The 27546-nt window shown below is 43.1% G+C and overlaps 1 protein-coding gene across 7 annotated transcripts in view; it reads right to left on the reverse strand.

Annotated features, from left to right (window-relative positions):
• The window catches only part of PRDM2 (PR/SET domain 2), a 121899-nt gene that overhangs the window by 79101 nt on the left and 15252 nt on the right, over nt 1–27546 (reverse strand). For 6 of the 7 annotated variants that reach the window (XM_078452373.2, XM_078452377.2, XM_078452372.2 and 3 more), the window contains 2 exons: nt 10357–10474; nt 8403–8506 (listed from right to left, as the gene is read on the reverse strand). In XM_078452373.2, coding sequence (XP_078308499.1) covers nt 8403–8411 — 9 coding nt within the window. In that variant the 5' untranslated portion in view covers nt 8412–8506; nt 10357–10474. Of the gene's footprint in view, nt 1–8402; nt 8507–10356; nt 10475–10604; nt 10826–27546 lie in introns of those variants that run through there. The other variant, XM_078452374.2, reaches the window with a different exon arrangement.

Raw genomic sequence — 27546 nt, forward strand, 5'->3', positions numbered from 1 at the left:
GCAGAATACTAAGCAGACCTAAAAAGCACTTTTGTACAAACTGTTAGTTTATGTGGAATCTTTTATTTTGTTAGATAATTCTATATCCCTTAAGAATTTTTCCAATGAACATACATGATTTCTACAATTGGAAGAAAACAAAGATAACCACGAGCTGGGGAAATATTTTTACTGGTGTAAAGGGTGCACACAATACTATTGATGACTGAGTAAAGCTAGTCATAGAAAGTATGGCTTAAGACGTGCCATTTTTGTTTTCAACATATGAATGCCTGAGGAGAAAAATAAGCTGACACTAAATACATGAAACTGTCAGCAACGGTTTTCTCTGAGAAGCGGGATTATCCATAATTTTTGTTTTCTTTCTTCTGTTTATCTGAATTTTCCGCCTTTCCTCCACTGACTTCGTATGATCTCAAAGTAAAGAAGGGACAGGGTGGGAGAGCAAATTCGTCTCTGGCATGAAACCCCACGTTGGACTGAAGGCCTCAGAGGCCCTACCGATGCTCCTCCTTCCTCCTGCCATCACCACCGTCATCACACACAGTTTAAATCTGCAGCTTTCTCATTTTTATTGAGAGTCTAACCTTATAGATAGAAACCGGTATGAAAACATGTTTTTATACAACTTCTACCTTAGCTGGCCAAACCTGGGCTTCCAATCAGAATCAATTTCAGTGACTGGCACACAGAACCCAAACGGTAACATGTGACAGCTCTGGCTTCACGTTAACCGCCAAAACTAGAACACAAAGGCGCTGCAGCCCTGTTAGGCTAGGGTAGTGGGAAACGAACTAGAATCCCTTCTTTCACACAAAGCGAGTGCAAAGGCAGGTCAAACTCCCACTCCAGCTCAAGCTCAATAAATGATATGCAACCAACCAATTTCCAAATCTTTAGAATGACCAAAAAATATTCGGCTGACTTGATCCCAGAGAGAAATATTTTCATATAATCAAGAACTTTTCCTCATCCGATCTATAGGAGTCCCTTTTAACAAAGCAAGGTATACCCTTTAGCAAGGTATAACAAAAGGTACACCTTTTATACAAGGCAAGGCAAGGATACCTGATTGTGTATATACAAAACAATTTTTACAGATTGACTTCCAAGTGGAAATTCCTTCCTCGGAGAAACAGAGCTCAGGGAGAAGCATCTCCACACCAAGCCCCGGGCTAGATGCTTAATGAGGGATTTTATTCAGCTTTTACAGGAACCCTATGATATAGAAGTAAGCCCCTTTTATAAATCAAGACACTAGGAAAGGCTGCTAATTTTACTAGAACACTGAAGTCACTAAAATTCTGAGCCAGGATTCAAACCCGGTCCCCTCAGTTATGCTTCCATTCCAATTTCCCTTTTTCCAAACCTCTCCTCCCATCCTGGACCTTCCCTCAGTCACCCAAGCCTGACCTCCCTTCTGCCCTTACCACTGAGCACAGCCTGGGTATTAACTCTTTGTCGAACACAACATAACCTTCACACCACCTAACTGCCATGCAATTTAATCCAATCCTTTTGAAATAGCCATAAAACCACCTACATTCAAATTCCAGTACACACCGCAATCTAAAAATGCATCGGAGTTAAAGACTCCTGAAGAACAGAGGATGCTTTGCAAAGGACGAACCCAACTGATAAAACATACTTACCTCCTGGGTTGGGGGTGAGGGTTTTCATTTAGATCCGTCCTTATCATTTACTTGTTATATTCTACGTGTGTTCATTCAAATTTGTAAACTCAAAAACCTCTCAATTAATGCAAACATTCATCATTTGAATCCTCAACTGTTTGTCTAGGAGGTCCTCACCCACGCTCAACTTACAGTAACGAACTTTACTCTGACACAAATCACTGCCAGGGATTAAGACAGAGCACTGAAGATGCTTCCTCATACTGAATCGACTCTCATGCTGAGATACGTCTTGCATTCATCCAAACAACCCCCCAGCCCCCTGCAAATTAGAGTCTACAGTGATACAGCCTTTCTGTTGGCTGTTCTCTGGACTTGCCCTTCAAACAGCTCTGACACATTACTAATGGTGGGACAGAACCTCTCCGGGAGGTCCGTGCTCCTGAGGCTCCTTTCCATCTTTATTCCTCTGGGGATCTAGCTTACTGCATTTCCAACACTATGATCCATACACTGTTTGCCACTTTCCCCGCCTGTTCCCAGGAAGAGACAATATCTATTCCCACTTGTGGAGACTGACAAAAGGAGTAAAGGGGAGACAGGAGGCTCGTGTCTCTACAGGCCCAACTTGCAGAGCATTTACTTCTCATGTGTTCCATAAGTAAACAATAACTCAGCTTGTAGAAGTCACTTTCAGGATTCCTCCCGCCCCCCCCCCCCCCACACATACACCGTGTTAGAGCTTTTTGGTTCAAAATACAGCCCATACTAACATTAGAAGAGAAAAAAATTCAGACCACCTGGGTGGCTCAGTTGGTTGGGTGTCCAACTTTGGCCCAGGTCATGATCTCACGGTTCGTGAGTTCGAGCCCCGCATCGGGCTCTATACTGACAGTTCAGAGCCTGGAGCCTTCTACAGATTCTGTGTCTCCTTCTCTCTCCACCCCTCCCCGACTTGTGCTCCGTCTCTCAAAAATAAATAAATGTAAAAAAAAAAAAAAAAAAAAAAAAAAAAGACAAGAGAAAAATTCAGGGCACTTGGGTGGCTCAGTCGGTTAAGCCTCCAACTTCGGCTTGGGTCATGATCTCCCAATTCTTGAGTTCGGGCCCCATATCGGGCTCGGCGCTAACAGTGTGGAACCTGTTCAGATTCTGTCCCTCTCTCTCTTTGCCCCTCCCAACTCGTGTGCTCACATGCTCACTCGCTCTGTCTCTCAAAAATAAACAATTTTTTAAAAACAAACAAATAAATTAGAAATTCTAACTCTGGACTATGGATGCTTAAGAATCCCATATAACCCTATATATGATATGCAAAATGTTGTGTACATATACACACTTGTACATTTTCTGCGGAAATTTTCAAAAGGGCCCACAACCCACAAAAAAAGTAAGAACCTCCGGGCTCTGCTAGCGGGAAAGGCACAGAACAGGCAACCAGGAAGCCTGGACGCGAGGCCAGACTCTGGGACTGGCAGCTTGAAGGCATGAAGCAAGCCACCTCACACAGATTTCTCACCTGTCGAAAGACTTAGGGCATTTCCAGTATCCTATTATTCCACAAACAAAAATCTCCATTGGGTATTGCCAGTAATCTATGCAATACCACAAATATTATATGTCAGACTCGGTGCTCCAGAACTTAGGACACTGGTAAAAGCACATGCCAAAAGCTTAACAAATAGGGGCTAAAATAAAGGAATAAATGGACTCCCAGAGAGACTTTTTTTTTTTTTTTTTTTTTGCACTAGACCAAGCTGCCAATCTGTGTAAAAGTTAACTTATTTGGGAGGATCACTTACTTCTCTGTATTGCAATGCCCTCATCTGCCCTAAAGTTCCACAGAAAAGAGTATGATTGGCCTAGAAGCTTCTATGACCACCAACTGTACAGGTACTCCACTTGTAACTACCAAGTTCAAAATCTTTTCACCACTGGGGCACCTGGGTGGCTCAGTCGGTTGGGCGTCCGACTTCAGCTCGGGTCATGATCTCGTGTCTTGAGTTCGAGTCCCCTGTCGGGCTCTGTGCTGACAGCTCAGAGCCTGGAACCTGCTTCGGATTCTGTGTCTCCCTCCCTCTCTGCTCCTAACGCACTCGCATTCTGTCTCTGTCTCTGTCTCTCTCGAAAATGAATAAACATTTAAAAAATTAAAAAAAAAATTTTTCACTGCCATCAACCACATAGCTTCACAGTAAACCTAAGACACCAGTCATCACCACACTCGTCCCCACTTGCTTCTCCTTTCTACACACTGAGACCAGGGCTCAGCTAACTTTTTCTGTAAAGAACTAGGAATAAATATTTTCAGCTTTGCAGGCTGCACGGACTCTTGTCAAAACTCCTCAACTCTGCCACCATAGGGCCAAAGCAGCCATCGATAACATACAAACAAATGAACGCAGCTATGTTCTAATAAATCTTGATTTGTGAGCGGACATCTGAGTTTCATATGATTTTTATGTGTCACGAAACATTTGATTTTTTGTTTAAACCACTTACAAATGTAAAAAGCACTCTTGGCTGTGGGACTGTAAACAACAGGTGGCAGGTTGCATTTCCATGAGACCCAGGTCTTTTCCTCTGGCACCACCCCTCTGGTGCAGGTTTGGAAGATGGAAAGAAGAGCTGAGCAGTACTTTCTAGAAAAAGGTTCTACAGGATCAGCTGGCTGACTTCTCTGCTCTTTTTTCTTCTTGCCTCCATTTTAAACTTAGAAATAATCTGAAATTCGAAGTGTTGAGCTAGGGGGCACCAGGGTTGGCTCAGTCGTTTAAGTGTGAGACTCTTGATTTCGTCTCAGGTCATGATCTCACGGTTCGTGAGAGAGAGCCCTGTGCCGGGCTCTGCGCTCAGTGCAGAGCCTGCTTGGGACCTCTCTCTGCCTCTCCCCTGTGCACATGCACGTGTGCAAGCTTTCTCTCTCTCTCTCAAAATAAATAAATAAACATTAAAAAAAAAAAAGAAGTGTTGAGCTAGCAAAGACTAGGGAATGCACTTGCTCATGTCTAATCTGAACAGTGCAGATGGATAAAACGTTTTTCACTTCCTCAAATGATTAAAGTCTTCTCATTGAAGAGCAATAATTCACCAATTTTAGTTGAAACACAATTCTACATCTTCCCACCATCCCCGATTCAAAAGTTATTTGTCTAAATGAATAACATGCAAACGGAAGTAGTGAACCATCAGTTTTCACTTATAAGAATGGGGCGGAGGAGGGGACCATTAAAAAGGTTAGCAATACTGGGTTTTAAAAAGCTAGAAAAAAATAGGTACTTTTGGTGGGTATACAAATCAGTGCAATCCTTCTGGAGGTCTGTTAGCAAAATTCACCAGAGACTAAAATGTAAATAACTTTTGACTTAACATTTATACTTCCAGGAATTTATCTTAAGAAGATAACCAGACAAGTCAGCACACATGTATACACGGTGAGTTTCATAGTCAGAAGAGTTGTTAATACCATGAAGAGATGAAAACTATTTAAATGACAACTGGTTGAATAGTGGAAGAATGCAATGGAATTCTATGTGGCCACAGGACATAATGATGCAGATGAAACTGTTTGACATGGGCACGTCCACAGCAAATTGAAAGAGAAAAACCCGTCACAAAACTGCATGTGCGCTTTGATCTCCTTGCACGAAGCATCTCTATATGGTGTTTGTATATGCACCAGCCTGTGTGAGAGACAGAAGAAAAACAGGCAGAGAAGCACAGACTTGGAACGTTCACCAAAATACTCACAGATGATTTTTACTTTCTTGTTTATAGTGTTCTGTAATGTTTACGTTATTTTCCAATGAGCATGTATAACTTTTATAATTTAAAAGAGACTTATCAGAATGTACACCAAGAATGAACCCTAATGAAAACTATGAGCTTTAAGTGACAGTGATGTGTCATAAGTGCAGGCTCTCTGAAAGTCTAACCAATGCACCACCCTGGTGCGATGGCGGGAGGAAGGGGGGATGGGGTATGCAGGCACACTCTGTACTTTCTGCTCAATTTGCTCTGAACCTAAAACTACTCTAAAAAATAAAATCTAGGGGAAAAAAAAAACGCATCAAAACAATTCACGTGCCAACAACTCACAAGTGCAAAAGAAGCCATCTGAGACCCACGAAAGCGAATCTGAAAGGCTTTTGTCAGAAGCGCAGATCACCGCAGACCTCTCGGCACGGGTGGGGGCAGTCAGCACGGGTGGGGGCAGTCCCGGGAGCACCACACCAAGTCCAGCACTCCAGCTGCCAGCAAGCAGTTCCCACCAGAAACTGCTCAAACAAATGCTCTCCTTTTAGGAGAAGCTGACTGTTTGGGGCATCACCCTGAGGATACTTTATTGTTTCTCTCCTGTTGTTTCTGATTGACTAGAATGTTTTCAGTGAAAGCTTAGGGGACGTAAGACTCTGTGAGACAATCAAGGGCTCAAGAAAAGCAATTTAACACTTGGTCTTAGTTAGCTTTAAGATGGAGTTCTAGCTGGGGCAAAAGACGAGGCTGCTAAAAGATAAGCAGGTCTTAAGGGGCTTTAACAGAAGAACAAATGCCAAGATGAGATTTTAATGATAAGCAGTTTCTCTTACTTGAATACAAGCCATTCTGATGCAAGTCTGAGGATCAGACCAAGGTTGGAAGAAATCACTGGGGATATACTAAATTTTACTTGGTGTTTTACTTTCTTTACAAGACACATGGACACTATAACTGCGGCTTCCTGTATTTTGCCGAATGCATGCCTCTACCTATACATGTATCTACTTTTATTTTAACAGAGCAAAGGCTTACAGGTTTCTGTACGGAATACGTACCTTGTAGTCGGAACTACCTGAACGACATCCAGTTGTTTTTAATTCCAAGAAGGAAGAGCCAGCCTTGACAAGAACTGAAGTTTTAAATATAACAAGAACTGGCAATGTCAGAAGACTCACAAACTGTGGTGGTATGCACGTAGAAGTACCTAAGTTAACAATGCGATCTTAACATGTTTGTAAGTAGAAATCGAATCCCTAATATGTCATGGCTCCAAATTAGGATATTCACCAAGCTACTATGAACTCATACTACGTATGAATTTCAATACAAACGAAGTTTAATTTACAAAAGACACTATTAATGATTTATATACTATGCCCAACAATAGCAAACTGTTAAGGCGGGTAAATTAGGTACAATAAATTTAGGTATAATATTAATGACATTTGTTCAAGCTCAGCATTACACACACAGAACGAGAGAACACATCTCCTGGTTTCCAGACACTGTCCTCACTAAGATTAGCGCAGACCCGGTAGAACATATCTGTTAGTTTCCCTTGGGAAATTTCTAAAATTAAAAATGCAGTTTATTTGGGGGCATACTTTTGTGGTCCAGACATTTTTAATCATACAGGCATTATCTGGAGTAATTAATATCATTTTTTGGCTGGGCAGTTTTTCTACAAATATAAGCGCTCTTTCACCTCAAAAGTAGTGAAATAGCATAATGTGATTATTCTCACGCTAACTCCTCATTTCCTAAGGCCCTTCGGGTTAACTGTCATCACATTTATTATAAGGGACTCACGACAAATACAGAACCTCAAGATTACTGGAAGAAACCAGAGGAATCTTCAAGTTAAGAAACACTGCTCTGAACACTGAGACTGAGAACAGCAGCGACATACCTCAGATGTACAAATGTCACAGAACTTCTTGATGTAAAGTATCCAGCCATTTCCTAGGCATATTTTGTTTTTAGGTCCGTGTATGTTTACGTGTGAAACAGATGTGATTCCATTTAAGACAATCTGATAGGAATGCTTTTCCTAACCACCGAAAAACTTCACTTGCTTTGCAAAGGGAGTCACACACCACTGAGATCCTATCAGACCACGAGAGCTTCCCCAGAGCACCTGATCTGAACAAAATTCCACATGAATGATGAATTTGCATGCAACGCTCCAGGAAGCAGTAACAACCTATTTACCTTCACAGCTATCTTAATGAGGGATTTCTTCTTGTCCCCGTTTTTAAATTGAGGATTTTAGGGCCCAGAGGTTAAGTACCCTACACCCAGAGTCACAAGGCTAAAATAAAGGTAGGATCTGAAACCAGGTAATCCAATGAAACATTTTTAAATGCCTTACTGTCGGGCAGGAGACACGGGTCCTAGCTCTGCATCAACACCACTCTCGACACGGGTCCTCAAGGGGAGGAACAATTCACCTCTGTTCCTGACGGCCTCACCTCTGTAAGGAATGTGCTAATGCCCTACTCTGTCCTCCAGGATCATAGTGAGAATAGGAAATGCACAAAATTAAAGCCTCCTGAGAAGTCCGAAGCACTCTATAAATATGCCATGTGCTAAATATATCCAATTCTGAATATTCCAGCAACACAGAGATTATTTTCTAAAACACAGAGAAGACCCTAAGAGTGTTTTATTTGTGGTCACCTCAGAGTGTTCTTTTATGGTACCTATTTGGAAGCCTGCAAAGGGACAGACCAAAGTCTTGGTTGTAAAGCAAAACACCCTGAACAAGGCAATATAAAAACTGGATTTGACATTCATCGTTGAGGACACTCAAGCCGCTTCAAAATACAAATGTAAATGGCGGTCTGTATCCAAAGAAACACATTTTCTCTTTAATAAAAACATTTTTGATTTTAAAGAACATAGTAAGCGAACTATTTTAATTTCAAATGTCGAATCCTGAGAGAATAGAATGATTTCTTTAAAAACGTACTGAATGCTGATAAACAAAGAACCGGAATTCTTTCTTACCTCCCACATGTACACATTATTCTTAACCTGAGATCTTTTTTTCTTATCACCAACAAATGGCCCAAACTTTTTGCCTTTTAAAATTGGTTTAGTGGCCCAGACACCTAGAAAATAAAACCGATATTTTTATAAAGTATTGTGGTTAAAGATCAAAGCATTAAAGTCAATTCTGTTTCACAAAATAGTTAAAAGGCTAGCCGGTCTAAAAGCAAGATAATGTTAAATCAATGGAGAGCAAGTGAAATCGAATGAAATCAAGTCTTCGGGAGGATTTTTATTTTTCTTCTTTGTATTCTTCTGTACTTCCCAAATAGCCTGTAAAGAACCTACCCTGTTTTACAAGTAGGAAAGAATGTTTTCTATCTGTTTGTTTCTATTTCTCACATGTAAAATTACCCAGATGGCACAATCACAAATACCCAGAGAACAGCACAATAACAACTTAACGAGAAAAAATACGAGGAGTGAAACTATAATTTTTCGAGGGAATGTTTTTGTTTTAGGATGTATTTATTTATTTAAGTAATCTCTGCACTCAACACAGGGCTCAAACTCATGACCCCGAGATCAAGAGCCACATGCTCCACCAACCGAGCCAGCCAGGCGCCCCGAAACCATGAATAATTTTGAACTCTTTCTACTTTTCCGCAGATTTGGAATGATCTCCAATGAACATGAATTGCTTTCACAAAGGCTGAGAAATACAGTTCTGTGAATAAGTATTTCTGAAGCGCGCTCAAAACGGAACACTCTTTCCTCTCCTTCCTCTCCGGCTAGGTCTCCTGAAAACTTGGCTACTGTAACAACTCACTCTTCAGAGTTGCAAACGGCCAAGAGTTATACCGCTGCTGCTCCTGCTGCTCCGTGGTAGTCCTAGGCTGTTGTTTTTCTGTGCACTACCCATAGGCAAACAGACGAGCCGCAGAAGGCAGCAGGCAAAACGGCGGAAGGTGGTGGTGGGGCCAAGGGAACCGGCACCCAGAGGTGACGCTCCCTGACAACATCCCTTTGGACAAGTTCCCTCATCTCCTGGTCTCCATTTCCTCAGGCACAGAAGGAAGGCGGAGACTGAGCCAGTCCTGCCCAGCTAGGAGCTTCAAGTTTCCCTCTCCTGTAAGTCTACGAATCCAGTTTGATAACAGAGCTAACGATCAGTTAGTGGCGCTATAAAATCAACCACTTTCCCGTGAATGATGTAAGCGCTCAAGCTGCTTACTGAACACTTTTTCAGTGAGAATTAGGAAAAGCATCTATTAACAATTTATTCACACACATACACACATCAACTGGAATATCAGAAATACATCTTAAAAAAAAAAAAACAAAAAAACGAAAAGGGATACAAACGTGACAGATTCCAAAAATGTACTTTGACTAGATTTTTATGATCTACTTCCTTATTAGCCTCCCGTCTAAAGATTAGGTCACAAAAGCAAAACCAAATACACAAAAGCTTGGTTTGTATTCAATGAGAAATCCCAGCCAGAAGCATTCAGGTACGCTCGGATCGTCATTCGTCCAAGTACCTGCTGAGGTCCATAATGCGTCAGGTACTGGAGACATAAAGAGAAATGAGAAATGAAGGCACTCAAATCAATGCAAGGGCAGATGTGACGATACACAAGGATGAGATTAAATATAACAGCACAGTCACACTCAAGTCCCAGTGAAACAAGACAGGAAGGAATACGCTCTGTAGTACGAAGAGCCCCGAGGAAACGTGGAAGGGAACACGCGGGCTGAATCACGAAGGACGGGAGGTGGTGGGCGTGGAGATACTTCTGGTTCAGTTTTAGAATCTACGTCCACCCTGGATTCTTAACTGGAAAATGCAGAAACACCACACAGTGTTCGAAATCAAAGTGTAAACCTGTTGCTTTTATGATGAGCTCCCCACCTCCACACAGGCTGCCCCCTTCCCCTCCCCGTCCCCTCCGGGGACCCTAGTACTCACCAATCCGAGTCTTGTCAACAGCAGATGGGAAAAGCCTCACTTCCTCCGGAAGTCCTCGAAGCACATGTTCAGGCACCTCAGCCAGGCTCTCAGCAGCTGCGACAGGCTCGGTGGCGTTCTGCAAGTCAAGGAACAGAAGGATCAGAGCAGAGGGAAGCAAACCCAGTTGGTGGGTTTTTTGTTGGTTTTTTTTTTTTTTTTTTTTTTTTCTGGTCCAATAAGCAAATATGCAAAACCGTAACTGCAACCTGAAGCTGGCAAGCCAGACGGAGACTACAAGATGCGAGATGCAGAGCATTTCAGGAGTTGCTTTCATTGTTGTGAGTCTCCAAAGGAAACTGCTGCAACCTTCAAGTCTGTCTGTGTTAATCTGTTTTGTTCAGCCACCTGTAGTCATTTTCAAACTACGCGAATCTCTGGCACCACACTGTTTTCAACTCCCACAGAATCTGGAAGTAAGATACGGCTTCAGCTTCCTTTTCAGTCCAAGGCTACCATCAGCATTTTAGAACGCTTAAAAAATAAAAATCAACACTCCTACTTAAACGAGTACTTCTGGCACACACTGCAAAGGCCCAGCCAGCCGGCCAGACCCCACCCCACCTATGTTTTCATCCTTCTGGAGCAACACCCCCTTTAACAGGGGCTTGAATATTCCGACAAGAACACTACAACTTTTTCTGGGCCCTCAATGGAAATGCAACCTTTCCCGGAAGCAGTAATTTGCTGCTTCTATCAAGTCACATTAAATAGCAAAGTTGCCAGAATATCACAGTCTCCAAGAAATAGGGAATTGTATGTAATTACTAACCAAAATTCACTTTAATCTTAAGAAATAACATTACTATTAGGTACGTATTATATAAGGGAAGAGAAAGCAAAAATCGGAGGCAACTGGTAAAACATGACTGTTAGTTTGAAAATAACGTTCAATCAAAGGAAAACCAAGTTTGTATTGACTGTTATCCCATATACCCCCAAAGAACCGACGTACATATCATAACACCACTAAGAATGATGGGTCCTTTAGTCTTAGGTGTTTTTTATTTCACTGCAAAGGGAAACACTTCTCAAGGATTTTCAAAGATACCAAAGTAAGCAAAAAGCAAACTCCAACCTAAGGAAGTTAACTTCCCCACAATGAAGCTCTTACAGCTTTTAAGAATGTTTTGTACAAAGACAAGAAATCATCCACGTTTGTGTAATCCCAACATTATTTTTTTTGATGTTTTCTGTGCTGTGTTTGTTTGTTTGTTTGTTTGTTTGTTTGTTTGTTTAAAGTATCAATAGGCTGCTTTAAGAGAAATAAATCCCCAGCAAGGAGCAACTCATTATGAAGGTCCACTCTTTGGCGTTTTTCGAGTCGGGATGCACACAAGCGGGCCCCCAGGGACGGAGATTCCCTTCTCAAACAGGGCAAAAGCTCACAGTGCCGACACTCTGGAAGCACGAACGCTGTGATCCTGCTGGATCTACAGCTTGGTTCTGACAATAATACCAAGCACACGTTAAATGCCTTTCAAAACACAAGAATGCCAAAACTGCCCCCGAAAATGGGTCTGATGGTGTTTTTAATTAGCTACAGTGTGAATAAATTCAGCACACAAATTTCTCACTTTTAAATATGGTACCCCATTTTTAAAACTTTAATCTATAAATGGTGATTCTGGAAACAGGAATCTTTTTTCCAAAGGGGGAACGGGTATTAATCTTTTTTCCAAAGGGGGAACAGGCAGTGGGTACCCTAGGCTACATAATAATTATTGGACAAATAATAACATGGACAAACATGAAGAAGTACTTAGCTAAGGCTCTGAGTCCCATCAGCACATGGCCACTTAGCAGCGTGAGGAAGTTTTCTTCTCCTTCCTCAGATAGGACCCTAGCCTAAGATTTAAAAGGATCTGACACCATTTAACCTCCCTAGGAGCTTTGAAAAGACAGTGCATCAGCTGCTCTAAACTGGTACTTCCAGACACTATGACAATAATACTAATAAGTTAGCATTTCCTGAGAAAGTCCTCAGGGCCTCAGTACAAGGCACTGCGCTAACCGTCTTCTGTGCATGATGGCATTTACTCCAAACAGCTCAAGGGGCAGGGACTGTCATTGCTTCCTCTGGCACCGCCCCTGCCCTATCCCCTCACCCCCACCCCCAACACCAACACACCCATTAAGGAGGAAATTGAGGCTTAGGGAAGTGGTCTAAGTTGCTCAAGACCAGGATTTGAACCTTTGTCTGTCTGACCCTGAGCCCATGTTCATAACTACTGTGCTCTTTCCACTTAAGATTCTGCTGGATAAGGTCTGAGGATCTAATGTAAAACATGCTGACTCTAGGTGATAGCACTGTATTATAGAATTGAAATCTGCTAAGAGAAATGTTCTCACAAAAAAAAAAAAAAAGGAAAAGGATAAATATGAGAGATGATGGATGGGGTAATTAACTAGATGGTTACACATATATCAAATTACCACTATGTATACTTCATATATCTTACAATTCGTCAATTATACCTCAATAAACCTGAAAAAAAAAAAAAAAAGAAAACAAAAAAGAAAAAATTCTGCTGGAACAGAATCTGAGAACCTCTGCCCTAAAACCTCCCAACTTCCATGGCAGTGACGGCAGCCAACGGCTCCTGAGGCAGGAATGGTGATTCCCACGGGAAATGTGTCACTGGAGTGTAATTTGGAGACCACGTGTGTTAACATTTCTGATACACCTGTGAACAGAAAGGACCTCAGCAGAACTGCCACAAGAAAAAAGATAAGACAAATTCCTATGCATTTATTTACCTGCTTTTGGTGAAGCCCTCCCTGCTTGTAAATTTGGGCTCATTTACCTAGTGGAGGAAAGCTTTTTTTTATATTTTAGTAGCCTTCACACTACAAGACTCAACTAAAATTTGCAGACTTCCAACCACACCAAGCCAACCCTGGCAGCCCCAGGACCTGGCTCTCACCTTTCCAGCTGCGATGGCTCCAGCTGGAAACTGCCTCTTCCCTTCCTTAGTTTACCTTCATAGTTCTTATCACAATTTTAAATAATTAGTTGTAAAATTATGTGTTTCACGTACCTCCTCTGATAAACTACAGTGAAGACAGATGGTATCTTTTTTTTTTTTAACATTTATTTATTTTTGAGACAGAGAGAGACAGAGCATGAATGGGGGAGGGTCAGAGAGAGAGAGACACAGAATCCGAAATAGGCTCCAGGCTCTGAGCTGTCAGCACAGAGCCTGACGCGGGGCTCGAACTCCCGGACCGCGAGATCATGACCTGAGCCGAAGTCGGACGCTCAACTGACTGAGCCACCCAGGCGCCCCAGATGGTATCTATCTTATTCGATGTTGCGTTCCCAATGCTTAGCAGGGGACACAACATGTTTGTTGTCATTTAAATACCTGAATGAATACATAATTCTTGTAAACCAACTTAAAACTTTTTTAGAAAAAGGAGGGCTAGAAATAAATAAAATAGCTGGGTCATCTATCGGAAAGCATTTTTTCCATGTGCCTGAATTTCTTGAATGTGAGGTAGGTATATTTCTGGGCCAACATAAGAATTCTTTTTTAGAAAATGTGATATATGCTTTCAATTCTTAGCACGCAATTTACAAGTAAACCTTTAGAACAAAAGACTATTTAAAAGAAAATTTCTCTCCCCCACCCATATATAAACTGGGATCTCATTTATACACACAAACATACACATACACATATATTTATACATGTGAACATCCTTAGAGTATTAGATGTAATATTATACTCTAAACAAGGTCATGTTGGTTCCTACACTGAAGATCACCATTTGATCCTGGGACTAGTTCCCAGATCAATTTTTCTCTAAAAGAAATTGCAGCATCTACTCAATTTCTGAGTCCCTTCTACGGGCCAGGCAATGTTTTAAGCACCTCCTCTGCCTTAACAATGTGTCACTCTATGGAGGAAGACTGACAAAGTCAACCAAGGATATACAATGCCTGGTACTTTCTGATGCTCTAAAGAAAAATTAGGCACAAGAGGAGGACACAGTGACGGAGATGGGTAGGGTGCTATGTTAAACAGACTGCTTCAAGAAGTAGAAGGGCATCATGTGACAGTATGGGGAGGCAAACACACCAGGACAGGTAATCAGCAAGGACCCTTGCTGACTCAAGAATAAGCTTGATATGATCACAGAACAGACAGGCAAAAAGACCAGCGAGTCCAGAGCAGAGAAGGTGAAGGAAAAGCAGCTGGAGCTGACGCGGGAGAGGTAGGTAGGGGTAACACCTTAGGAGAAATGGATCACCTGCTGAACTACACAGAATACGAGGAATAGAAGGTGACCAGCCAGAGACCAAACTGCAGGCGCCAGGAAGGACCCTTGCTCCCCCTCCTGGAGTGGCCAACCGCCCATCCTTGCCATCCCAGAATAAAGGCACGTTCCCGTTTCAAGGGTTTCTGGACACCGATCACTGTGGTAAGCACAGAGGACGTTACAAGGACTTCTCTACTTTCCTATTACGTAACAGGAAACAGAAGAGCTCGTTTACTTCACTGCTTGACGAAGTAAAGGCTCCAAACATGTATCAGTGAACTGATCTAGAACAGCATATGTTAAATTTAATGTGTTAAATTTAAGTTAACTTAATAAGCTTTGTTATTGATCTCATTAAATCAAGGTCTTGAACTTCCTAACTCAAACTCAAAAGAAGGCAGTCAGTATTCCTCCCCCTCCCCGACTCGTGGCCACAAGCAGCTCTCCTTCACTCAGTCCATCACTCAGTCATTAACAAACACTTCCTGAGAGCCCGCTCCAGGCTGGCCCTGCGCTGAGCAGTGAAGGTACGATGGTTCACAAAGCTGATCCGGGCCCTCTGCTCACAAAGTTTTCAGAGAACTGCTTTTTCCCTTCCCCTAATACCTAATACCTTTCCTTTGGCTCACGATGACTTCCCATGCTGGATGGTGGGGGAGCGTCAGGCGTATGACTTTTACTCCCTCCTCTGGACCAAGCTCTGCGCTAAATGTTTTTCCTGCATTACCTCGCAATAATCACAGCTGACACCGATGGATGTTCAGGACACCATTCGGATGCTACTGCAAGCTCTTTTAATCTTTTAACCAGCTCGTTTAATCTTTACACCGCCACTCTGGCTGTGGGCACCTTCATGATCCTCACTCTACAGATGAAACCGAGACCTGCCCACAGTCATGGCTAGTAAGTGGCAGAGGCAGGATTCAAACCTAGACAGTCAGGCTTCAGGGTCTGGGTTCTCAAATACTATGCCACAGAGCTGCCCTGTCAAGTAACTCTCCCAAGCTGCGTGGTTTTACTTTTTTTTTTTAATTTTTTTTTTAACGTTTATTTATTTTTGAGACAGAGAGAGACAGAGCATGAACAGGGGAGGAGCAGAGAGAGAGGGAGACACAGAATCTGAAGCAGGCTCCAGGCTCTGAGCTGTCTGTCAGCCCAGAGCCCGACGCGGGGCTCGAACTCACGGGCCGCGAGATCGTGACCTGAGCCGAAGTCGGCCGCTTAACCGACTGAGCCACCCAGGCGCCCCAAGCTGCGTGGTTTTAAAGTAGCAGAGCCAAGGGGCACCTGAGTGGCTCAGTCGGTTGAGCGTCAGACTCCTGATGTCGTGTCATGATCCCAGGGTCAAGGGATCGAGTCCTGCATCAGGCTCTGAGTTGTTGCGTGTGGAACCTGCTTAATTCTCTCTCTCTCCCTCTGCCCCTCCCCCTCTTACACTCTCTTTCTCTAAAAGAAAAATTTTAAAAACACATAAAAAATAAAAATAAGAAAAATAAAGTAGCAGAGCCAAGATAAAGTCCAGACAGACTCCAGAGTGCACGTTCCAACCAAGCCAGTGGGGTATCTCACGGTCATTTAGGGCCACCTTTGGGGGGCCCACAGGGTCAGGGCTATTTCAACAATAGTCCTAGGATGTTACCTGCCTTTTTCATTCTCAGGCATGTAGAGGGGAGGTTTTCAGGGTTTATGACAAGTGATGATGTCATCATTCCACTGGCTAATGGATGTGTGATTGTCTAATCTCATGTTTTAAAAATTTCTGAACTATGAGTAAGGACTGTAGTCTAACCAACTCCTGAACTAGGTCTAGTTCCTGGTTTTGATACTGTAATAAAGTAAGATGTTACCACCGCGAAAAACTGAGTGAAGAAGAGTATAGGGCTCTGTACTATTTCTGCCACTTCCTGTGAAGCTATACTCCCTAAACATTGTTCAAAGAATTTTTGTTTCAAGGGGGCACATTCGGTAGAGCTTGCTCATTCGGCAGAGCTTGGGGCTCTTGATCTTGGGGTCGTGAGTTCAAGCCCCAGAGTGGCTGCAGAGTTTACTTCACAAAGAAGAAAAAAAAATTGCTTCAATTTCTCACATGGTAAATATCCAAAGATCTAATGCACACAAACAAAAGCCTGATGATCGCTGCACGAAAGAGACCACCTCTGCTCTTCCGGCACCTCCCATCTCAGGACTGAGAAGCAGAGATCAGGAGAGATTCTGAGAGACTAACTAAACCAAGAGGAGGAAGGAGGGCGGGGTCCGCACATTCACACCCTACCTCCCCAACTTCTCCACTACAAACTCGAGGGGCTGTTCCCTACAGGCAAGGGGGGGGGGGTCCGTTTTAAGGGTTTCACTCTGAATTGTTAACGGAGAACAAGCAAAGCATACCAGAACAATCTGGGATAAATAGCTTCAAAGGCAATTAAAGGCAACCAGTTATTGTCCATGGCCCTTCGGGGCTCCTGCCCGGGTGGGATAGAAAAGCAGAAGAGAGTTCCTACCCCTTACTTTAAGCACCAGCCTGGTTGGGCCAGGACCTATCAAGGCAGGAGAGTGTCATTTTGCCTGCAGGGCTCTGGGCCTCTGCCCTGCCCTAAGGAAGCCAGTCCCCACTGTCCTACCAAGCAGGATTTCCCCTAAGGCTCCATTACCACACGCCCCACCTCTCCCCACCTCCCCCAGCACTTTGCACTTTGTAAGCACTTACTGGCTGGCTGGTTTAATGGCCTCTCCACCAGAGGCAGGTTTAAGCTGCAGACCCAGGGGGCAGGTTCCGTTTCACTCACCGCTGCACCCGGCGCCTGGCACAGGACGCCGAGCCCCGAGCAGTGGTTGCTGTCAACAAACAAGTACCTGGCAGTCAAGTGCAGGAGGTCGGTGTGCACAGAGATGGCTGTGAGGGTGTACAGACCCAACTGGCCACGGAGTCCAGGGGAGTGGATGGGATCAGAGAAGAGAGACAAGCAAGGACAAAGCCCTCAGGATGTCACTATCTAAGAGCGGGAGGTAAGACCAGGCACGATGTCACCGTGGCAGAAGGGGCATCAAGAACATGATGTCAGAAAGGCTGGGGAAAAGGTTCCACGAAGGGGGAGAAGTCAACAGTCGAATCTGCTGGTGAGCCTGCAGTATGTGTGGTATCTGATCCTTCTCCACTTCCCACCGGTGTAGTCACCCTTCAGCCTGAAATAACACAGCAATCCCCTCATCCTGCGAAGGGCAGACGAGCACCCCGCGTGCCAGCACTGCGCTACCGAGGAAAGCAGCAGCGAACACAGATGGGTTCTGCCCACCTGACCGGGTATTCCACTGGGACCAGTGAAATAAAGAGTGTGATGGGGCACCTCGGCGGCTCAGTCGGTTGAACGTCCGACTTCGGCTCAGGTCATGATCTCACGGTTCGTAAGTTCGAGCCCTGCGTTGGGCTCTGTGCTGACAGCTCAGGGCCTGGAGCCTGCTTCGGATTCTGCGTCTCCCTCTCTCTCTACTCCTTCCCTGCTCACACTCTGTCTCTCTCTTTCAAAAATAAATAAAGACTTTAAAAAAAAAAATTTTTTTTTTTTAAAAAGAGTGTGATAAACAGATAAGGAGGGGGCACTGTCCTCGTCAGGGCAGCTGCGTGCAGGGGGACATCTTAGAGAAGATCACACACACAGACACTTGGACCTGAAAGATGAGAATGGCCACGTGTTAAGGAGCGAGCATTCCAGGGAAACGTACTAAGGGGACAAAGGGCTTGGCACGTTCAGGAATAAAATGAGACCACCGTGGCCAGGTCACAGCGAGCCAGGGAGAAAGCAGAGGCGGCTGCCGCCAGAACCTGCAGAACCTTAAAGGTCAGGGTAGAGAGAGACTGGAGCTCATTTAGAGAGCAGCGGGACACAACTAGAAGGTCTTGGGCAGGGGAGTGACATGACGTGATGAGAAGGTCTTCTGGCTTCCAGTCTGTTCCCTATTCAACTTCTCTAAACCCTCTGCCTTCTTGATTAATCATCCTATAAAGCATCCGGTTCAGAACTCTTTTTTTTTTTTTTTTTTAACTTTCTAAATAAACCAGTGGTTACTTTACTGGTTGTAGAGTCTCTCGAGGTTGAAGAGAAGCAAAGTAAATTAGACCTAAGAGCTCTTCTCAACCTGACATGCCCCTGAAGGAGGGTTCTGCCGCCTCCTAGTGAGTCTGTTACTGCTGAGACTGAGCTGCCAAATTTCAAACCACCTTCATCCAAGGCAGCAAACCAAGGAGCAACAGCCTTTCAAGTCAGGTGGGAGTTTGCTTGGTCTAGCCACAGCCTTAAAAAAAAAAAAAAAAAGAAAAGAAAAAGAAAAATTCTATTGGAAGAAATCACAGAAAAATCTCGATTTTACTCTCAAAGTTCCTCCCTAGTCCCTACAGGCACCACTCTCTGGAGGTCCTCCTACTCCTTGGCATCTTTCACAGATCAGGCTTTCAGCCAACAGGGCCCCCAGACCACTGATCCTTCTGGCCCTCAATTCTTCTGACCAGTCAATACCTTCTATATCCTTCCAGGTCAAGTTCAAATCCATTCATCCATGAAGACATTCCAAACAACTCACCATAATTGCCTGCTTTTCTAATTTCCTTTATGCTCAGGTTTATGTTGTATGAATACAGTACTCAAGACATACAGAGAATGGTCCCACAGAGAGAGAGACCGTCAGCCAAGCAGTGGTCAATGAGGGGGTTTCTGTGAAAATCCAAAGTAATGACTTGGCCTGAACTAAAGCACTAACAGTGCTTACAAAGTATGTTACAGGGCAGAATCAGCACTTGCTTACGAGCTGAAAATAATGGTGATGATGATACCTACAGTGTTTCCTACATGCCAGGCGCTGGCCTTGACGTTTATGAACTCATTTACTCTTGACCACAACCACATGGGGTGGTCACCACTATTATCTCTATTTAACAGGTAGGAAAGCAAATACCAAGAGGTCAAGTGACTTGCCCAAGGTCACACAGATGGAGTGGCTGTGAAGGACGAAAGTCCAATCCCTGTGGAGTCCTGTGAAGGACTGAGGGTGAAAGTGAGTCACCACACAGCAAAGTTGAGGAAGAGCAAAACAATCCTACAAAGCATTAATATCAGAATAACAAAAAATGTAAACCTTCTTGCCAGAGTTCCTCCCACAGTTATATAAGAAAAATGTCATCCAAGTTGCTAATTCTTTTTCAAATTTCAGAAATAATCTAGTATTTTCATTCACAAAGACAATGTCCCAGATCTTATAAAAATTGCCAATTTATCTAGTAGAATACATGATTCAAAATGAGATTTAAGTGCCATCATTATTAAACATGTTAATTTTCTAAACTATACATTCATTAATCTAAGTTTAAGTCATAACACATTAAGAATCAACTTACTTGGCAGTCTCCTTTTAAAAAGCCTGAAAAATCAAATTCGCATTTATAATTACTTATAAAAATCTAATTCTATATTAATAATATGCTACAACAGCAACAGTGGTTTCAACGTTTTATACCTCATTATGCATATATACCCAGGATTAGGAAAAAAGTGGGGAAGATAACCTAAAAGCAAAGATAGAAAGCCATTCAAGGCTTTACCAAATCTTTGGAAATACATCTATGAACAGATGTATCTGAATGGTCACATGGTCTGCTGCCCCCATAAAACGTCCTCTGTGAAAGGAATAAACTACCAATACCACCTACAACAACATGGATGAATCTCAAAAACACCACGCTGATCAAAAGTAGACAAACACAGGGGCGCCTGGGTAGCTCAGACGGTTGAGTGTCTGACTCTTGATTTCAGCTCAGGTCATGATCTCAGAGTTCATAGGATTGATCCCCCCCTTCAGGCCCTGTACTGACAGTGCAGAGCCTGCATGGGATTTTCTCTCTCTCTCTCTCTGTCCCTCCCTTGCTCGTGCTCTAAGTAAATACATAAACATTAAAAAAAAGAAAAAAAAGGAGGGGGGACAAATACAAAAGGGCAAGTACTAATGATTCCACTCACGTGAAATTCTACAACAGGAAAAAATCCACAGGGACAGAAAGCCAATCAGTGCCTGCCTGGGGTAAGGACCGGGGGGGTGGGGAAGTGACACTAACTGCAGAGCAGCAGGAAAGAATTTTTGGGGTAATGGAAGTGTTCTGTACCTTGAGAGAACTGAGTGCCGGTATCTGGCAATCTTAAGACTTGCACACTTCAAACAGGTACATTTAAAAAAAATTTTTTTTTAACGTTTATTTATTTTTGAGACAGAGAGAGACAGAGCATGAACGGGGGAGGGGCAGAGAGAGAGGGAGACACAGAATCGGAAACAGGCTCCAGGCTCTGAGCTGTCAGCACAGAGCCTGACGCGGGGCTTGAACACACAGACCGCTAGATCGTGACCTGAGTTGAAGTCGGACGCTTAACCGACTGAGCCACCCAGGCGCCCCCAGGTACATTTAAAAAAATGTTTAGGGGCACCTGGGTGGCTCAGTCAGTTAAGCATCCAAGTCTGGCTCAGGTCATGATCTCCTGGTTCGTGAGTTCGAGCCCCGCATTGGGCTCTGTGCTGACAGCTCAGAGCCTGGAGCCTGCTTCGGATTCTGCGTCTCCCTCTCTCTGCCCCTCCCCTGTTGACACCTGTTCACTTGTGCTCTTGCTCTCTCTCCCTCTCTCTCTCAAAAATAAACATTATAAAAAATAAAAATTAAATTTTTTTAAACTTTATTGATTTACTTTGAGAGTGTGTGGGAAGAGCAGAGAGAGAGAGAAAGAGAATCTCAAGCAGGCTCTGCACTGCCAGTGCAGAGCCCAATGTGGGGCCTGAACTCACGAACCGTGAGATCATGACCTGAGCTGACATTAAGAGTCAGTTGCTTAACCAACTGAGCCACCCAGACGTCTCTCAAATGAGTGTATTTAATGCACACAAATGATACCTCAATGTTGGGCTTTCAAAGTAAAATAAGTAAATGAATTATACACTGTCCTCTTTAAATCATGTCCAAATGAAACTGTAATGGTCCCAGAAAACCAAAGATAAAAATACTGATGACGTAGTAAAAAAAAATTTTTTAATCAAAATTTTTTTCAAACCCAACTCAAGCATTCCTCTGCTCAAAACCCTCCAACGGTCTCCCATCTCCTTAGGCAAAGTCTACTCTGTTCTTTACAATGACCACAGAGCTGAGCCCACACCTCTCCTCCTTCATCTGCTCTGCTCCAAGCACACAGGTGCCCTAGAACCAGCCTGCTCTGCTCCCTAGCCAGCCCCCACCTCTTAGATACACATCCACTGGGATCAGGAAGGTAACTCCACTACATGGCGTTATATATATATATAGCATGGCATTGGCAGTGGCTGCTGTTACAGGAAGCTGCAAGTACGATCTGACATAGACAATACGTACTAATGTTTTCATTTTTAAAAATATAAAAATAAGCAAGTTTTACTGGTATCTCATTTAAATTTGTATCAGTAACTAGGGGCACCTGGGTGGCTCAGTTGGCTAAGCGTCCGACTTCGGCTCAGGTCATGATCTCGCAGTTCATGGGTCAGAGCCCTGCATCGGGCTCTGTGCCGACAGCTCAGAGCCTGGATCCTGCTTCAGACTCTGTGTCTGCCTGTCTCTCTCTCTGCCCCTCTCCCACCCATACCCTGTCTCTGTCTCTCTCTCTCTCTCTCTCAAAAATAAATTTAAAAAACTTTTTAATAAAATAAATTTGTATCAAACTCTTTTTACATACTCTATCCGGAAAACGACCATAAATGATCATACCCGTTTTCATCAATTTAATTAAAGCACCTAGTTTCTTAAACATGAACTTTATTTTAAATTTTAATGTTTATTTATTTTTGAGAGAGAGAGACAGTATGAGCAGAGGAGCGGCAGAGAGAGAGGGAGACACAGAATCCGAAGCAGGCCCCAGGCTCTGAGCTGTCAGCACAGAGCCCGACAGGGGGCTCGAACCCACAAACCATGAGATCAGGACCTGAGACAAAGTCGGATGTTCAACGGAGTGAGCCACCCAGGCGCCCCTTAAACATCAACGTAAACATCAACACTGGAGAGCAACAGCAGCGTCTGACAGAAGAGTTCAGACTAAACATGACTTGACATTGAGAATGTGTCATAGTATATCACACTAAGATACATGCTATTCTACAACAGACTAATGATAAGCACCACAGTTCATTGTTGTCACCAGCAAAAGACATCCAAGAATTAGAGCGCTAATATTTCAAATTCTATGAACAAGTCTTCTTTGTTTAAACTTGCAAACAAGACTCTTAGCTACTATTCTGGGAGCAAACAGTGAGGGGGAGAGAGGATGAAACAAGCTTCAGTTTACTGAAACAGCATTAAATCGTGTTTGGTTAAGGAATGAGCAGAAGAATACGACCACAGTAACAATAAAGAGATGCGGACACCACACAAAACAACCTTTACACGGTCTCTGGAAAACAACAGTCGCCAAAGAGTTCTAAAACACACCAAAAAAGTGCCCTCTTTCAAAAAGCTGGCAGGCCCTTTAAACTGTCCAACTGAAGAAACTATCTTCAACTACGGCGTTAATCTCAATAGTGAACGAACATATTACTATACTCTTGCCCAATAAAGATAAAGGTGCTACTCTAAAAAATGGAAACCAGATCATGTCACTGTCCAGTCGCTTCCCACTGCACTTAGAGTAGAACATAAGCTTCTTCCTATGGCCCTTAAGGCTCTATAAATCTGACCCCAGCCTCTCCCCAACTCCATCTCGTGTCAGAGCCCCCCTGATGCCCGCCAAGCTCCAGGCCCTGGCCTGTTCTGTCTGTGTTTGAACCAGCGGGCTCATTCCCACCTCAGAGCCTTTGCACTCACTACTGACTCGCTCTACCTAGAATTTTCTTTCCCTGGATCTTCACATACCTGGTTCTTGGCTACCACTTGAGTCTGTTTTAACTGTTAGTCACCTCTTCAGAGCAGCCTTCTCTGACCATGTAATCCGAAGAAACTCCCTGCGGCCTCCATTCATCACTCTCCATCACACCGCCTTGTTTCGCCGTCCTCACGGCACTTTTCGCTATCTAAAATGGTCTCGTCTTCCGCTTTTCAACTCTCTCTGAGTAGGTAAGCAGCAGAGCAGAGCCCTGGCCTATCTAGTTCACTGCGGAACCCACAACACCCAGGGGTGCCGTCCAGTCCATCAACGGCAGGATGAATGAGGGAGCAAGTGAACACCCGGAACAGAGAAGAGAATGGAACCGGGGACTGCTTATCCCAGTGCTCAGGGTTGGATCTGCAGCATCCAGTGATTAAAAGCTTCTTTTGTTATTTCACTGTACAAAACTTTTATTTAAAGTCTGGAAGGCTAAGCTGCTAAAACTGTTTTGCTACTGGCAATAGCAGATCGGTCATCTGGATGTAGAAATGCTGCAATCATAAGCTGCTTTGTTGATAGAAAGTTTCAAGCGTTAGTAACAACCTGAGTTACGCAAAGATTCAAAAAACAAAAAAAAAAAAAAAACACCTACGTGTGATTCAATAAATCAGAAATCAAGGCAGCTGCATTACCTCATTAGGGCTAAAACTTACACAATGCCCCGTGTCCATTAGATCTCAATAAAGCTGGGGAAACAAATCACCGAGGCTATACCCAAGGTGCCACAGTTCTCCTCTCTTCCCCGCGGGATTGTACTGCCCCCCAGCCAGCCTCTAATACCAGAGTTTTAAGTCAGATGTGGCCATATGACTGACTTTGGCTAATCAGATGTGAGTAGAAGTGATGTACATTGAGACAAAGCCTTCATCATCTCTGGTTCTTGAGCAACTCCAAAGGCAGATCCACACAGGATGTGTAGCAAGAACAAGAAATAAACAAATGTTGTATTAAGCCCCTGAGATTTTGGAGCTGCTTTTTGTTAGCACAGCATAACAGAGCTTATCCTGACTAATAACGGCAGTATAAAATGGTGACCTAGAACCTTAGCTTTGGAATTTGACGAGTGACGGTGTGAATCAGAGCTCTATCACTTACTGTTTGAGTGGCCACGGGCAAACCACGGCCACCTCTCTGGGCTTTAACTGCCTTCGTCCATAAAATTGTTATACTACCTACACTTCATAGAGTGGATGCAAAGACTCAATTAGTGAGAAAGTACATATGCAATATTTAATGGAGTGCCTGGCCTGTTGGTTAAGCACTCAGTAGACAGGAAGTGGTATTAAACTCTAGCATACCTATTTTAAGCTACTATAAGCATATTCACATTATGGAACTTTGCTCACCTTTGATATTCTATAAAGTAAAGCATTCTAAACTCTTTGTTCAACGAGAAAGTAATTTTTAAAGTTTTGGACGCTCCTAGATAAGTCTATGGGGGAAAAAAGAAAGAAAATAGTGGAACATCTCAAAAGTTAAATATTGGGATGGGTGTAGAATGTTAATGAAGTAAAGGACACCAGTGATTTAAAATGGGAGAGAAAAGAAACTGGGAGAAGGAAGTCGGGAAGCAGAATGGCTCTCCTCTTGTCTGCCAACCAGCCTGGACTGAGTTGGAACAAAGGCTCACGGGCAACACGAGTGGAGTTCCGAGTTGGGAAGACAAGAGAAGGGCTAAGTGTTGAATGGAGAACAAACTGGAAGAGAAAGAAGGACAAAGAACATGTGGATCTGGAGGCTTTGTGCAGCCCAGGGCTAGGGTCAGAGAGAGAGCCTGGTGAGCTACCACACCAGGAACGACTTGGAACACACTGGTAAGACTGAGCAGTTCAGAATGTTGATCCAATAGTTAGTGTTTAATATACCGTGAGACTCTGGAGTCTGTTGTTTCTTCTAAAGGACTCATTTACAAACAGTATGGTCTGCTCACTCAGAGGATCCTTCAGTCCCTAAAACTCAACCAGCAAACACATGAATGAATGATACAGTACTACTCTCTTTGAGACCATTCCCACTATAAGAGATTGCTCTGACTGCTAAAGTTCATCTAAGCAAAGCTGCTTGGTACCTACAGGGAATAATCTCAGCGTAACATCACCATTAAGATTTTAATTAAAAGTCAATCTGGTTCAGGGGCGCCTGCCTGGCTCAGTTGGTGGAGCATGCAGCTCTTGATCTCAGGGTCACGAGTTCGAGCCCCACGCTTGGTACAGAGATTGCTTAAATAAATAAACTAGAAAGAAAAAGAAAAAAATCAATCTGATTCAAGTTAAAACTTTAATATCCGAATTTTTGTGTAGTTACTTCCAAGTTTCTCAAGCACTGATTGCTCATTTTCACTGGCTGAAAAGGGGAAAATAAACATAAGAGGGAAAAATATAAAATGTCCTGAAACAATCCTTAACTTTTAAAAATTACTGAGACAACTGCTGAAAAACACTCAGAGATTTTATGCCGTGACATAATAATCAGGTCTAAATATCATGCAACTGATACTCCTCAGATAATGAAAATATAACTAAAGATGCTGAAAATTTTACTCCTAAAAAGTGGACAACTTTTATACTCCAAATGAAAGTTTCATTACTACCAGACCACGTAAATTACATCCAAATCAGAAATGTGCTAACCATTAGAAACATAAGAGGACACTTTTGCCCTGATATTTGGCATTTGGCATCAAAGGCAGTCTTCTGCAGATCTGATATTAAAACTTGTCAAAAACAAAATGAAACTGGAAAAGAGCCAAAAAAGAAATGGCTATTGCTACAACTCTCGTGAATGGCATGTGGACTTTCTCCACACACAAGGTCGCGTGATGTAAGGGGAGCCACAGAGTGAAAAGTATGAGGTGTCCAACAGGTCGAAACACGTTAGAAATAAAATATCAGTAGCCTGATATGGTGTAAGAATTAATGCGTTATTAAGCCTACCGGTAGAGCTGTAGCCACCTGAAAATAACTGGCTGCTGATCAGCAACACAACAAAAGCAACGTAAACATTTGGATTCCACCGCGGAAGCACTCGCACTCGCACTCGTTCTAATCCAGAATCAAGACTCCTAACGACAGTTCCTAGGCAGGGGAAAAGCAAGTTGCTTTGGGTGACCAAGTTCACATATAGAATCAGTCTCAAGACAGAAAAAGAAATGAAATCTAGGACATATATGTGCACATAACCTTGAGGAACAATGACTAGGGCAATCCACTGTTCTCTCTTCCCCTCCCCCATCTGGCCATTTCAAAACTAATTTGGCTTCAAAAGCATGTCAGTAAATCTGCAAGTTGTAAAATAATAGGAACCATGTGCCCCATGTGTTCGCCAGATTCATTTTTTATGATGTATGGTCCTCCACACTAAAATAAACATATTTTTGATAAAGAAAAGTAATGAAACAAAATCAAAAGAATCCATTCCAAAAAAGTCACATCTCTCAACGCAACCCGGGACTGAACTTTACAAAATGCAGCCCACCCCAATAAAAGTGGGACTCCAGTTAGAAGCACCTGTGAACGATGAAAAGGTGTCCAAAATCTCAGATTGCGAGGGATACAAAATGTTTTCAAGTCTGGTAGTTTTAAGCTCAACACTACTAATTAGACTTCACATTTTCAAGTTTGTCTTTCATATTTTTTAAATGTTTACGAAGATCTCAAGAGAGTGTCTCTAACACCCATGAATTTCTGTTAACTACAAGTAAAATGATAATAAACCAGAAAATAAGAATCCTCGTTTAGAATACATTAAGTCCATATAACTGGTTTTACTTATCAGAACAGCCCTGAGGCTCCAGAAATCTCCACAGCAGAATTGTTTGATCCCCAGGTAGCTCCACACCCTCTTCCGCTAAGAAACACATCTTACATTTCAATATCTGCCTTCTTGTTTGTATTCTATTAACAGGGTTTTCAAGGACAGAGTGCTTATAAAGTCTCCCACTTGATCAGTTTCAGCTTCTAAAAATAAATTTCAATCT

The sequence above is a fragment of the Panthera onca genome, chromosome C1, assembly GCF_046562875.1.
Source record: "Panthera onca isolate mPanOnc1 chromosome C1, mPanOnc1 haplotype 2, whole genome shotgun sequence".
NCBI classification, from domain to species: Eukaryota; Metazoa; Chordata; class Mammalia; order Carnivora; family Felidae; genus Panthera; species Panthera onca.